The sequence below is a fragment of the Uloborus diversus genome, chromosome 1 (genome assembly GCF_026930045.1).
Source record: "Uloborus diversus isolate 005 chromosome 1, Udiv.v.3.1, whole genome shotgun sequence".
In the NCBI taxonomy this organism is placed as follows: Eukaryota; Metazoa; Arthropoda; class Arachnida; order Araneae; family Uloboridae; genus Uloborus; species Uloborus diversus.
Window position 1 is genome coordinate 251,517,263 of NC_072731.1, and position 15,289 is coordinate 251,532,551.

The 15,289-nt window shown below is 32.0% G+C and overlaps 1 protein-coding gene across 1 annotated transcript; it reads right to left on the bottom strand.

Moving 5' to 3' along the window:
* Window positions 1-1,308: 1,308 nt before the first annotated feature.
* On the bottom strand, window positions 1,309-12,980 carry LOC129226760 (uncharacterized). Its single transcript, XM_054861393.1, has 4 exons — window positions 12,950-12,980; window positions 6,654-6,758; window positions 2,718-4,206; window positions 1,309-1,907 (listed from the first exon to the last, which is right to left on the bottom strand). Exons 1-4 carry the CDS (start codon window positions 12,962-12,964, stop codon window positions 1,738-1,740), a joined length of 1,779 nt encoding a protein of 592 aa, XP_054717368.1. The 5' UTR covers window positions 12,965-12,980; the 3' UTR covers window positions 1,309-1,737.
* Between the last annotated feature and the right edge of the window lie 2,309 nt (window positions 12,981-15,289).

Sequence of the window (15,289 nt, forward strand, 5' to 3'; positions counted from 1 at the left end):
ATTGTTTTTAGCTATTCAAATCTCAGGCCAACCTGGAAATAAGGAAAAACTACTACTTTAGTAGGGTTGTGGGCACTCGGAACAGCTTACCGGAAGAGGTGGTAATGAGCAAAGGGGTGGATAGCTTTAAGAGGGCCATTGATCTTCATTGGGGACTAATAAATTGACTAGGACCAGCTAGCTGGGTCAAGAGCCTGTTGCTGGTCGTCACATTTGTATTTGTATTAAGCTCCCCATCTAGTAATGACAATATTATTTTGCAATCTTTCCGCTACTTTTGTTAAATGGTATTCGATTATTTTGTGCTTTTGAAGTCAAGTTTTTGCATCAATCTGATTGATTTTGGTTCTGTATCATTTAAAAAGAAACATATATTTAAAATATAAGTAGATATTACATAAAATCAATTGAAAATTCTTTAATTGAAACTATATTTATTATTTTCAGTTAATACAGAAAATACCGATATTTTACCTCAGCAAATAAAGGTACAGTCGGACCCCGATTCAACGAATCTCTATATAACGAATTTCACGATTTAACGAATTTTTCTTTTTTTCTGACTAAAATGAAGGCAAAAACCCCTATTTACCGAATAATATACCCCGAATTAACGAATTATTTCAACAGCCGAAGAATTTTTTTTTATAAATTCAATTTCGGAAATATTGAATTGTTTTCCAAATGTTATATTCATATTGCCCGAAGCAGAAAAAGACTTTTCTTGGAATTAGCAATTTTTGACGGGCGAGTGGGCAACCAAAGAATATTGATTCTGATGCAGAAAGCAAAAAAGTGAAATTCCCATTAAAACTTAACTTTTTATAAAGCTTTACATGGTCCGGAAACTAAAAACATGTCTCACGCAGCTGGCTGAAAATGGCACAATATTTTCTTCTCTCCATAAAATCGAAAGAGAACTACAGTTGGCTCTCTGTTTAACGACTGTGTAACAACTGTATTTCGAATCAAGTATTAAGGTAATTATCAAACATCTATCACTCAATAGTTAAAAATTTTACATAACTAGTGTGCAATAAGTCGTGGAAAGCGGAATAAACAGTGTATACTCTCTAGTTATGGATATTTTTGCGCTGTTGCTTATTAGGGGTTTTAGATAAGCTAAGTGCAGTTTTTTAAATTATTTTTCACACCCCGATATAACGAATAACCCCGATTTGATGTATAAAAGTTTCGGTCCCGTTGAATTTGTTAAATTGAGGTCCGACTGTATTACGAAGTAGCAAAAACTTATTAAACTTTGTTTAAAACTTTTTTACTTTTTAACACGTAGGGAATCAGAAATGATTCAAGAAGTACAAAATATAGCTCACAAATATTTATTATTCAATGCGCTGAATGACGTTAATTACAAAAACAATGACAAAACTAACACTTAAAAGCATTTCAATTCTCGTTTCTAGAAAATATTCAAGAAAATTAATTCTAATAATAAGAATAGTTCTTTCAAAAATCAAATATTTAATCATAAGAAACAATTATTAAGACTGGCACTTTCAATAACCTAAAAAGCAAAAATAACTTCTATTCAACCTCTGTGTTGAGTTACAAGCAATGATTTTGGCACCCACACCCATGCAATAATAACTCGAAAAGTTTTTCCGCCCATAAAAGTATGAATAAAACTGGATTATCTTTACAATTCCGGTAGTTCACAGAGATTCATCATCCAGCAATTGGTATGGAGATTCATCATCACTAAATAAAAGTATTCAATTACAAAGGATGTCTATAAATATACTGAATGTGAGGTGTCTGTAAATGATGTCTGACCGATGCGCCCTCTTGTGACGAGACAGAGTCACTGCTCACAACTACTGCATGCAATGATGGCATTTCTCCCGTATTGTAAATCAAAGCAGGATGTACAGGCAAACTTTGAATTCCTAAACGAAAACATAAGCAAAAATAAAATAAAATTATTCCTGAAAAAGGAAAAAATAAAGTAATAATTATTTTAAATTTAAAGGAAGTAACTGAGTTTAAATCATCGTCATAAAAAGTTTAAATACATTAAAACAATTTGAACATTTTATTATAATGCTAAAACGTATAATTTTTAAGTACTTAGCGGAAACAAAGTGCACATGAAGGTACATTCTAAGACCTTCATGTACAGTTATGTACTTTTTGTTTTGTTTTACAAAATGTACAAAGGAAGGAAAAGATGAAAGGAGATTAACTGGTCTCGAGCCTATTTTTAAACGTATAAATTGCATGTGTGCTTGACACGTATCCGTAAATAGACAGCTCAAACACATGAACGTATGAACTGCACCATTAAGTTATGCAGAGATTCATGAACTGAGTTGGTTTTCAAGAGAATCGATAGCTAAGTTTTTTTGTTTTTTTTCAGGAGAACGTTAAATCAAGTTCATTTTCATGAGGATCATACACTAAGTTGGTTTTCAAAACCATAAACCCAGTTGGTTTTCAATGTAATGAAATTAAGTTAGTTTTCTGAAAGAAGAGTTTTGTTGGTTTTCAGGAGATTCACCAGCTAAGTTGGTTTTTAGGAGATTTACATGCTAAGTTGGTTCTTAGAAGAACCAAACGCTAAGTAGATTTTCAGGATAACTTTGAATGAAGTTTGTTTCTATACGAATCATGCGCTGAGTTGATTTCCAAGAGAATCATAAACTAATATGATAAATAATTTTGGGGCTTAATAATTAATTATGATAATCTTTTCTTACCTGTCACTAAGACACTTTCTGACAGACTTCTACTGTCTGGCAAAACATTGCTTCCTTTCTGATTGTCGATTGGTATGCTTTCTGGAGAGTTTTCTTGAAATGATTGTGGATGTGTTTGTACCTGCTCCTTAATTGTCGGCATTTGATGCCTTTTATCACTCTCTTCTGTTATGGAGGACATATCTCTCTCGTCTCTCATAGGATTAGTCGAGGATAGTTGCTGTGTTCCATCTTGGGAATTGTCACCCAAAAATGCTCTTCGACTAATTGGCTGAATGGGAAATTGTTCTTTACCAGCCTCTTGAAACCTGTTCGAGTCACTATTTTGTTGATTTGATTTGTAATCCAAACCATGGACGAATTCATCTCTACCAGGCTGATAATTTTGAACGGGAACATTCTCTTTCCTGTTCAAATATCTTTCTTCGTTTGGGAACCGGGTTTGATCCTGGGAATAAAAGTGTTGTCCTCTCATTTGCTGTTGTTGATTAAAGTATTGGGCCTGAGGTTGTTGTTGATCATATTCTGTCGAAAACGTTTGCTGTTTGTTTAGTCCTTGTACTCGTACTTCTTGCTGTGGATTGTAGAATTGATCAAAGGATTGTGTTGGACCTGATCCTGTTAAGAATGCTTGTTGTCTGTTAAATTCTTCTTGTCCTCCGTAATTGAACTCGGTACGCCTTCTTTGCTGTTGTTGGTTTAAATTTTGCTGTTGATTTCTTGCTAAATCAGTTCCTTTGTAGTAAGATTGTTCTGGTCTCTTCACTTGTTGCTCTTCACGATAATACTGCTCTTGATTATTTGCATCTTGTCTGTAAGGATTGAATTGATGACGCAATTCTACTTGCTGTCTTCCATAATGAGGCATGTGTGCTCCAAATTGTTGGTTTCCAAAATGGAACTGATCTTGTCCTTTTACCATTTTGCCCTCACTACCTTTCCCATCATTTAAAACACCTCTTCTACCAAAAACAGACATTTCATCCCTCAGTGGTTGAATTTCGGGATAAACAGGCAGATTAGCCATGGGGTAAAATTGATCCTTCATTCCAAGCTGATGTTCTACGGGCATGACGTTCCTGTTTTGCTGCCTGTAGCTGTTTTGCTGTCTTCGTTCTTCCACTGGAAAAGTTTGTTCTGGGTTTGGGGGGATTCTTCCCTTGTAATCTGATTGAAATCGAGGTTGCATATTTTTTGGAAATTCTTTCTGATCTGCATTTGCTTGAGGGAAAAGAGTAGTTATGGCTGCCTCCGTTGTAACACGTTGGGAAGGATATCTTTGTCGTGGAGAAACAGGTGAATTAGATGCAACTCGGTTCTGATTAGCAAAGTCCGGCCTCCTACGACTATTTTCGTATAAAAATGTATTATCCCTCTGATTGTTGAAGTTTGCTTTCATCTGAGTGCTTTGACGTTTTTGCTGAGCCGCTTGTAAGTCTTTTTGCATTGCTTCTGTAGTTGTGCTTTCTACTGTTGAAGACCTCTGCGTCTGAAAATAAAAGCAGTAAATAAAACGAAAAAAAAAATCTCAACAAAATTTTGAGGATAATTTTTAAATATCCTTCACATAGGAAATTTGATTGATGATTTTATGTACACTTTTGGGTTATTCAAAAACAAGTGACTTGGGACAAATTAAAGTCGTATAGACACATTTTCATATTTCAAGAGATACTCCTGCAGAGCACATATATGATGTCTATGCAAAAAGGCATGAAATACATTTAAATTTTAAATTAACCCCATAATCATGAGCTGAAAGGGTAGTTTTTTGCCTTTAGTTCTACCATTGCATATTCGTGTTTAACATCTTGTTTTGTATTTTTCTTCGGCACTTTTGTTATAATTTGCATGTTTGTCACGGAAAAATCTGAGTCCTGTTTTTGCTTATACCTCAGCAACTAGACCAATTAGAGACTTCGGGATTTCATTAAATGATTTGCTTAATATTAAGATACAACTTGACGTTGAAAAATTAAAATTCTAAAATAAAATTATTATTTTGGTTAGGATGGAAAACAGCAAATTTCATTTAATTTTCCCATTAAATGATTAAATATAAAACCCACTGTTTAAAATATTCGTTGCCTTACAACAGTAATTAATACTAATCATAATGAAAATTGAATGATGGCTTCTCCGGAGCAAGAATGAAATGTATTCCCCATCATTGTTCTCATCTGTACCAATAATCGATAACGGGGCTAAGTAAAGAGAGATATTAGGATCTTTATCACGAGTAACTTATATTTTTTGAAACATAAGTTAGTTTGAGAATCCTTTAATATTTAAATGGTTTTAATTAAATTAGCAAACAAATAAATCTTAGAGAGGAACAAAGATTAATAATTTTTAGTTCTAACTGCTTAAAGTTTTAGACACATATATATAGGTTTTTTCCCCCTTTTAGTGCGGAGCATTTATATGAACAAATAAGGTGAAATTTCGTGATAGTAACATTATTCGATTTCTGAAATACATTTACACTAAAAAGAATAAAAAAACAGAACTAAAAAAAATACTAAGCACTTTTCATAATGAACTCAAAAGGACAAAATAAATTTTCTGGGTGAGAAAGGACAATTCTAGTATTCATATAATCTTCGAAAGTTCCAAGAACATGACACCATAAACAAAAAGTGCGGTTCTAGTCATTTCATACCAAACTTTTCCAATGAGAAAAATATGCATGTTACAACACTCAAAGTTATGATTGAAAGCTAGATAATGGCACAAAATTTTCTTCATGACTTGAGACGCATTTTTCTTCATTTGCGGTGTCATTTTCTTGGAATAACTGGAAACTAGAGGAATACTTAAATTGTACTATCTAACCCAGAAAAAATATTTTGCCCTTTTGAGCGCATTATGAAAAGTGCTTAGTATATTTTTTAAAATTCTGTTATTTTAAAATAAAATAAAAACGTTGCTGTGTTTTTGCATTTTTGACGAAATAAATTTTAACGAAAGAAAAGAAATTCTGCACTATTCTATAGATTTTATTTACAAATTTTAAGCTAAAAAAGGATTCCTGTTATTTAAGTGTTCATGTCTCATGAGGCCATTAAGCGCTGAAATTTTGAAACACAGTGAATTTTTACTCAAAAACTGTCCTTTTATTTCATCTAAAAATACACATTAAATACCATTTCCCATCAAAAGTGCTTCAATCAAACGGATCACTCCAGTCATAATATTTTTTAAAAATACAATGTTTTTAATTAAATTATGAACTTGAAGAACGTATAAATTAAACACAAATATACTACTCATTTAATATACTTATACTCATATGAGTGAAATTCTTTGCTGTTCATGCATTTGTAATTTTTCATAGGTATGGTATTATATTACGTTACAAATTGAGCCTAATCATTAAAATAAATACAACTGGCATTAATTCATATACCCAAACCTGTTTTTATGTGGTAGATAGGGACCGCATAAAAAAATCGCTTAAAATTTTTTTTTCGAAACTTCACGAGTAGCTTTAAAAAGTTGTTTTCACTACACAGTTAAAAAATATTTTTTTTTTTAATGCGGTGAATAGGACCGCATAAAAAAATCGCTTAAAGAAATGTTCGAAACTTCACGAGTAGCTTTAAAAAGTTGTTTCCGCTACACAGTTTTAATTTTTTTTTTTTTTTAATGCGGTGGATAGGGACCGCATAAAAAAATCTCTCATGGAAAATAACCCAAAAACTTACAAAATGGTAATGTTTAAACGAAATCAAAATACATCTAGTGATAATTTTTGCCGAGTAGTCGGACAAAATTTCCCGAATAAGGAAATTTTTGTTAGGTCACTAGGACTCAATGCAATATTCAAGATAATGCAATATTCAAGGTTACAGCTCACAAGATAAAAATATTTATTTCTGTTATGAGGTCATCGTCATACAAACAATTTATGACACTTTAAGCAAAATCACTTACTTGAAAATCAGAAGGGGATGGGGTGAATTTTTCCTTCTTTTGATCTTTGTCGCTCTCTGCTGCGGAGCAGCAGGCAATGACAAAGCACATGGCTATGAAAAATACCTGAAAATAAGGACTTATTACATTGCTGGTAAAAATACGAATCATCCACATTTCACTGAAGTGTTTGTCCGTATGTACATCCAATGAATCATTTGATATATTCCGGCCGGAATTTGCTACTTAAGTCATACAAAAAGTTCTGTACTTCAAAATGATTTTTATTTTATTAATTTATTAATTTTTTCTTATCTAAATTAAAATTTCTCACAAATTTGCCATTTCAAGCTCGAAACATCAGAACTTAAAGGCTTGCACATTTAATAAAAGCAATTTAGAAGTATGCTGTTATCGAAACTGCTTTCTGATACTAAAGGGCCTTTATTACATACAAATACGAAAATAAATATTGTTATTTCAGCTTTGACACGAGACAAATGATATGTAGTAAATGAAACATAATTGCTAGAGAACAAATTCATAAAAAAAAAAATTAAGTATTGATCGCGAAGCTGTTAACGCCTAAAATGATAACCACTCCCATTATGTAAATGAGTCATTCCACGTCAACTGACCTAATTTTTCAAATCGTCCCCACTCGACCATCTCCGATTTGGATGAAATTTTATAGAGGAGTAGAGATGCCTTTGAAACTAATCTATACAAATTTTCAGCTTCCTAGATCCAAATCCTGAGGATCTAGAATCTCCGAAAAATGTGATCCAAGATATCGGATCAACTTTTTGTGTCAAAGTGCCAAGGTTACACCAATTTTAAAGGAAATTTTATTACACTGGAAGCTCGAAATTTTAGGCGCTTAAAGTATAGTTGACCGTTAGTAAATTCAAGTATTTTTGTGAATTTGAGCTCTTTAGATTTTGTGTTGCATGCGCGTGAACTTCGTGAAAAAGCGCGATGGGAAAAACATTTCCTGGATTTTGAGTTGTCATAAAATCTTAACAAAAATAATTCAAAAGCTCGTACTGCGTGATTCCATTATAAAAAATGCTTGTTTTAAATGGGTTACAGTTACAGAGCTTAAATATGTATTTTCTGGAAGATATTGTGATTCAAATTGGCTCTTAAAACCATTCAAGTGAAAAATAGCCTATTTTCAAAGCGCTATAGCTCAAGTTTGTCACCTCGCATCTTCTTTTTGTTTATACCATTAGAAAGAACACACTTTTTCCTTTCGAAATAAGTTTTTTCTTCGATGGTGTTCTTTCGAATAAGGATAAAAAAAGAGCTTGAAATTATGTCAATCGTAACGAATTGCCATGTTCAATCTCAGATCACGGGACATTTAATAACACTGGAAGCCTGAAATTTTAGGAGCTTAAAGTACTTTTGGTTGTCAACACGTTCTAGTATTTTTGTGAGTTTGAGTTCATTAACTTTTGTGTAGCACGTATGCAAAGTCTTGACAAAACGCAGCAGAGAAACTTTTTCCTGGATTTTAAAATGTCATAAATTCTGAACAAAAATGATTCAAATGCTCGAACTTTGTAATTCTATTGTCAATATGCATGTTTTTAATGGGTTATAGTTGCAGAGCGTAAATATTAATTTTCTAAGAGATATTGGCATCCAAAATGGCTATCAAAATAGTTCACATGAAAAATAGCCTGTTTTCAATGCCCTGTAGCTCAAGTTTGTCACCTTGCATCTTCCTTTCGTTGGTATCATGAGAAAGAAAATATTTTTTCCTATAAAAATAAGTTTTCTTTTCGATGGTGTTCTTTCAGATAAGCGGAAAAAAATGAGCCTGATATACTATTTGTCGTTAGCGAGAAATTCTCGTTCTTAAATAAATAAAGAATGGTGAATGACGTGACAACTGACTTATAGGAATTTTGCAACTGTTATAAGTCAGAAATAGTTTTTTACTAATCATTTAAAAAGTTCTTTTGTAAATGAAATATGTTAGAATCAGAAAAGTATTTTGTTCAGGAAGCGGACTGATACACCAGAAAGAACAAGGTAATTTTCTTTTTTTCATCATATTTCATTTGCAAAGTATCTTTTTAAATGACTAATAAAAAAATATTTCTGACTTATAACAGTTGCAAAATCCCTATAAGTCGGTTGTCACGGCATTCACCATTCTTTATTTATTTAAGAACGAGATTTTCTCGCTAACGACAAATAGTATATCAGGCTCATTTTTTCCCGTTTATCTGAAAGAACACCATCTAAAAGAAAACCTATTTTTATAGGAAAAAATATGTTCTTTCTCATTGTACCAACAAAAGGAAGATGCAAGGTGACAAACTTGAGCTACAGGGCATTAAAAATAGGCTATTCTTCATGTGAACTATTTTGACAGCCACTTTGTGGATGCCAATATCTCTTAGAAAATCAATATTTACGCTCTGCAACTATAACCCATTAAAAACATGCATATCGACAATAGAATTACAAAGTTGAAGCATTTGAATAATTTTCGTTCAGAATTTATGACATTGTAAAATCCAGGAAAAAGTTTCTCTGCTGCGTTTTGTTAAGACTTTGCATACGTGCTACACAAAAGTTAATGAACTCAATCTCACAAAAATACTAGAACGTGTTGACAACCAAAAGTACTTTAAGCTCCTAAAATGTCACGCTTCCAGTGCTATAAAATGTCCCGTAATGATATTGAACATGGCAATTCGTTACGACTGACATAATTTCAAGCTCGATTTTTATCCTTATTCGAAAGAACACCATCAAAGAAAAAACTTATTTCGAAAGGAAAAAGTGTGTTCTTTCTAATGGTATAAACGAAAAGAAGATGCGAGGTGACAAACTTGAGCTATAGCGCTTTGAAAATAGGCTATTTTTCACTTGAATGGTTTTGATAGCCACTTTGAATCACAATATCTTCCAGAAAATAGATATTTTAGCTCTGTAACTGTAACCCATTAAAAACAAGCATTTTTACAATGGAATCACGCAGTACGAGCTTTTGAATTAATTTTGTTCAGATTTTATGATAACCTAAAATCTAGGAAAACAATCTCCCATCGCGCTTTTTCACATGTTCACGCGCATTCTACACAAAATCTAACGAGTTCAAATTCACAAAAATACTTGAATATACTAACGGTCAGCCATACTTTAGGCGCCTAAAATTTCAGGCTTCCAGTGAAATAAAATTTCCTGTAAAATTGGTGTAAACTTGGCAATTCGACACAAAAAGCTGATCCGCCATCTTGGATCACATTTTTCGGAGATCCTAGATCCTCAGGATTTGGATCTAGGAAGCTGAAAATATGCATCGATTAGTTTCAAAGGCATCTCTACTCCTCTATAAAATTTCATCCAAATCGGAGATGGTCGAGTGGGGACCCCTAGGTCACTTGACATGGAATGACTCAAATGCATTTTTTTTTCTTGAGTCCTACTTAAAGTAACCTTTACGAAACAACGTTGATTTTTTTTGTCTACTTGGAAATAAACTATTACCAAAAACTTGGTAAATAAATAAATTGAACCCTTTAAATTGGTGACATAATTTCAAAAGTTGAAAGTGATTAAAAGATAACGAGCCCCTCTCATTACTTCTCTGAGAAACAATTGAACGGTTTACAAATAAAAAGTGAAAGTACATTTTTTTTCCCTTATGTAAGACACATTTTTGTTTTGTAAAAAAGTGTTCAAAACATTCAAATGAAAATCATCACAATAATTGTGATGATTTTCATTTGTTGGAAGGCAACAAAAATTGGAATACAGAGAAACCTGTGTAAGTTGACCACTTGCGGTGCACTACTTTAGTGGTCAACTTAAACAGGTGGTCAACTTATAGTTGTTGAATTCTATGATAAAATCTTATTCTGTGCCTGAAAATAGCGGTCAACTTAGGCGGCCAAATTACAAGGGTGGTCAAAATTACTGGTTTTACTGCATATACATATTCTCTATAATGAAAACTAATCTTAGGAATCAGTTTGGCCGAAATTTGGAACTAAAAAATAGAACTCAGATTATAGGCAAACACATATCAAGTTGCATATTTTTACTTCTTTTCACGTTAATGCATATAAACTGCAAAATTTCAAAATAACAGCATGTTACTGCGTTTTTCACTTACTTTTTTTAGATTTTTCCCCCCTTAGAATTTTTTCCCACCAAAAATAAGTATTACAAAAAACAATTTTGTTCCATACTATTAATGTGAATACTATTTCTTGTGTTATTCCAAAAAAATGAAATTTATCGTATAAAATATAAAAAATGCAAGAATTAAAAGGCTTATTTTTATACAGATCTGAAAATTTTCATTTGCGAGCATAAAAATTTTTAGTGCATATTTTTTTGGATTTTAATGCATATTTTAGGATATTTTAGGACGAATTCGCATGCGTATTTTGATAATTTTACTGTTTACATAATCTTGGCTTTACTAATACATATAAGATATTGTATGCATAAAGCTGAATATATATTTTTAAAGGGCTACTTTTGGTTCTAAAATCATTAATTTACAATTAAGAGTGAATAGAGAACTTCAGTTGCAACATTGGTGCTGATATCTGATAAATCGCATTCATTTGCACAGAACGAAATCAATTTTTAAATTAAATTTTAATTTTTAATCTTGATTTTTTTTTCTTTTTCTTGCAGCAACTACTTGAAATAAAGTAGATCAACTCTTGAAAATATGCTACTAGTTGCTTGTATGACTATATTACCTTTTCCATCTTACATTCGATATTCGCAGTAAATAGGTAATTATTCGAAATAAATATTCCTCTCAATTTCAATAGTTCATAACACAAGTGAGTCATTCTTGGTAACTTAGACCTGCAATTTCTCTATTTTAAACTGTCATTCAAAAGTTAGCAGTTTTACTGTTTTTGTTACTAGTGGCACCCGCACGGCTTTGCCCGTAGTAGAAAATTAAAAAGTCTTTTGGTTCGCCTGTATATTTACAAATAATGTATGACAAATTTCTCGCCAATTGGCTTGCCCATGTTACGGTTCCACGTTATGATAACTTTGTAATTTACTCGTTCATCTTATGATAATTTTGCTCGGAAAAATGTTCTTAAAATTGGAAAAGAAAAAGAAAAAAATAGAATTTTCAAAAAATCGCTTCAAGGTGCACACTAATTCTGTGCCAAATTTCATGAAAATCGGCAGAACGGTCTAGGCGCTATGCGCATCACAGAGATCCTGACAGAGAGACTTTCAGCTTTATTATTAGTAAAGATTATAAAACGGAAGAAATGCTCTTGAACTACAGTACGGTTATCCAAAATTTAAAAATAGTATTTATCAAACACATATAAAAGGAATTTTTTATTTGATTTTTAAACCGTCCTGCCATTTAAGGACACTTTGAACCACGCCATAAATGGGATGCAAACGAAAGAATTTTAACAATAGTATAGTAATAGTATAGTGTAAGTTTAATGCAGCAAAATAAAATTCCTAAATTCTTTCCAGTTAACGGGAACTGTTCAAAGCTACTCTAAATAACTACCAATAATTAAAAGTCAACAATTTTAATGAATTTTGAGGAAGAAATTAAATAAAAGAAAAAGTAAAATAACAATTTTCGTGGAATGCATTAGGGACAGCGCTTCTTAAATTTTGCTTCCATGAACGCTAGGGGTTTCACGGAGATCGTTCAAGGGTTCCGTTAAGCTTGTGTTCTTTCTTTTAATTCAAATTAGTCACTTAAAAACCGATAAAAATAAGGTATAAGTGAAGCTTTTAATCAGTATTTTACAATTGAACGACAGAGAAAACATTAAAATGAACCGTGGATTGAAATTAAATTTCTTTTGAATATACGACATGTCAGTACAAGAGTATGGAAGTCTCATTGAAACAGAAATTTACACGGAAATTGCTCAAAAAGCTTACACATTTTTTCTTTTAATTCAAATTAGTCATTTAAAATGCGATAAAACAAGGTATAAGCTTTTAGTCAATATTTTCCGAATGAACTGCAGAGAAAACATTAAAATGAAATGTGGATTAAAAACCCGTTTATTATCAATCTAAGATCTGTCACTACGTCAGTACAACTCTTTGAAACACTACTTGAATATTTTAAGTAATTTTGTGCTACTTTTTAATTAATTTCTGAGTACTTTACTTTCGTTTCTATTGCAGGTAAGATATTTTTGAGAGTTGCATTCTAACTACACAATTGAAGACAAGCCAGGGCTCCGGGGAAAGAAAAATAGACATTAAAATAGGTTCCTCTCATCAAACAAACTAAGAAACGCTGCGTTTGGGCAACATTTTGTCGAACTTACCGAAATCTCTTTCATGGTGGTGTTTCTTTGAGGAAATCTTCCTTCGTTTAACGAAGCTCAATGCACGCTGTGACTTTATATAGAGCAATATTTAAACGAAAAAAAATAATTAAAAAATTCAGGTCTTCTTCTTCTTGAGATTCTGAACAAATTATCTATCGCTTCATCAGCTCCATTGTGTTTCCAGGATCGGTCACAGAATCACTTTACTTTCTCGACTGATGATTCGATACTGGTCCTTGAACTTTTTTCAATAAGTAGAACGAACCTTGAAATATGTTCGAATATCATGTCTCTGTCTGTTCGAAAGGGTAATTGAGATCGTAGAAAATGAAATCGAAGCGCTAGTGAAATTTGAGGAGTTGAGTGAAGGTGTTCGGTTTGATGGAGCTGTGTTAATTTGTGGAGACGAGTAATACAACATCATTTTAGATAATTTGAATATGAGTGAGATGGGCGTGTAACAATGAGATACATAAAGAGCAATAGTTATTAAAGCAGCGAAAGATTTCATAAAAACTCAAAAGTTTCGTCTAGAACTAAACAAGCCTACTTTTCGGTATATAAACATTGATTTTCTAGTGTCAGATCAATAGTCTCTCAATTAGCTAAGGTTGAAAACTATATCAAATATAGCGTTTTAATATGAAAGAAAAAACTATTTGATGACATATAAATTAGGGCAAATTCAGTTTCGTAAAACCTTAGTCTTCTGTTTTCAGTGAATTTCAACCGTTAAAGACGGTACCATTAGGACCACTTAAATTTAGCAATTTTGTACAATATTTAATCGTGCAATTTCATGAAAGGCAACGGAAGACAAAAATTACTACTACTACTACTACTACTACTAATAATAATAATAATAATAATAATAATAAAATACCCTATTGTCGTACTATTTTGAATCGGAATAGGTAAAACATAAACAAACTAACAAATAAAGCAGCAATACAATTTTAAACAGTACAAAAGTAGTTATTCTGTAAAAAAAAAAAAAAAAAAAAAAAATTCGTTGTTTGCGGAAAAAAAAGGAGTTAAAATTATAACATTAAAGAAGTCGTTTTTTTTTTTTTTTTTTTTTTTTCAAAAGCAATATCGTTTCCCGTTCTTTTCTTCCAGTAAAAATAAAACGCCTCGGATGTCTATTTGACCGTTGCCAGAAATTAAAATCACACAGTTTAAAGTCTAGAAAACAAAATAAATTCTAACCATGAAATTTTTATCAAAAATAAAATAATTTGCATAATAAAATATAACACTCCATTTCTTTTATATTTCTGTTGCAAAAAAAAAGTAAAAAAAAAATCCATTCAAACATCAGAATGAAAAAAAAAACAAATCACATCAGCAATCGTTATTTCACAGTAAAACATCGGTACTTTGAATTCACGTCATGCTTATTCAATCAATATATATCCCTGTCTTGAGTCAATGTTCAGCCAACGAGAAATAGCATTTCAATTGTTATTATTAAATAACTGTTTTCCCATTTCTTGCAATCAAAAATTAAGAATATATTTCGAATCTGGACATTTTTCTCAATTTTTCGGTACAAAAAATGTTTTTTGTATTTTTGATTTCTTCAGTTAAATACTTTAAAAGACCGTATTGGTAAAATTTTTTGAATTGTTCAAAAGCTACCATTAATATACCCAAAACAAAAATGTCCTTTTTATTCATGTTCTTTATCAAAAGTTTTTTAAACTAAGTTTGTTTGAAGCGAATCCGCCTTTAATTTCGGGATCTGTAGCAATAAATTTCCCCGTTAGCACTAATGTCAAGTTTTTTTTTTCTTTTTTTTTTTTGAATTGCTCAAAATTGAACAAAAAGTGTTCTATTAAAAAAAATGGAGCATGGGAATAAATGTCCTTATCGAGACAACCAAAGTTTGTTCGAATCGGACTATTACCTAAAAGGTTATTTGAGGAGACGGACAGACCGATAGACACACACTTTCCTGATCTAAGAACTCTATTTCCCAATTAAATATTTTTTTAAGTATTTAAATTATTTTCATAATTTTTGTATTTACTGAGCGATTACGATTGCTTATTGTTCTCACTTGACAGTTTTGAATTCCTATGTGATTTTATTTTCCCCCGCCTCCCTCTGCAGCACCACCGTCGGTTGGCCGCCTCACGATCCTGCTCCTATAGCGAAATCCGTCTCTAGGTTGCATCACTTACTTGCCTACACTTACACATCCACATACACCTACACACACGAACACATACACACAGATGCATGCATACAGACACCTACACATATATACACACAACTACCCACACATACACAAAATTACCCACACACATGCCTACACACACATACACATACCCC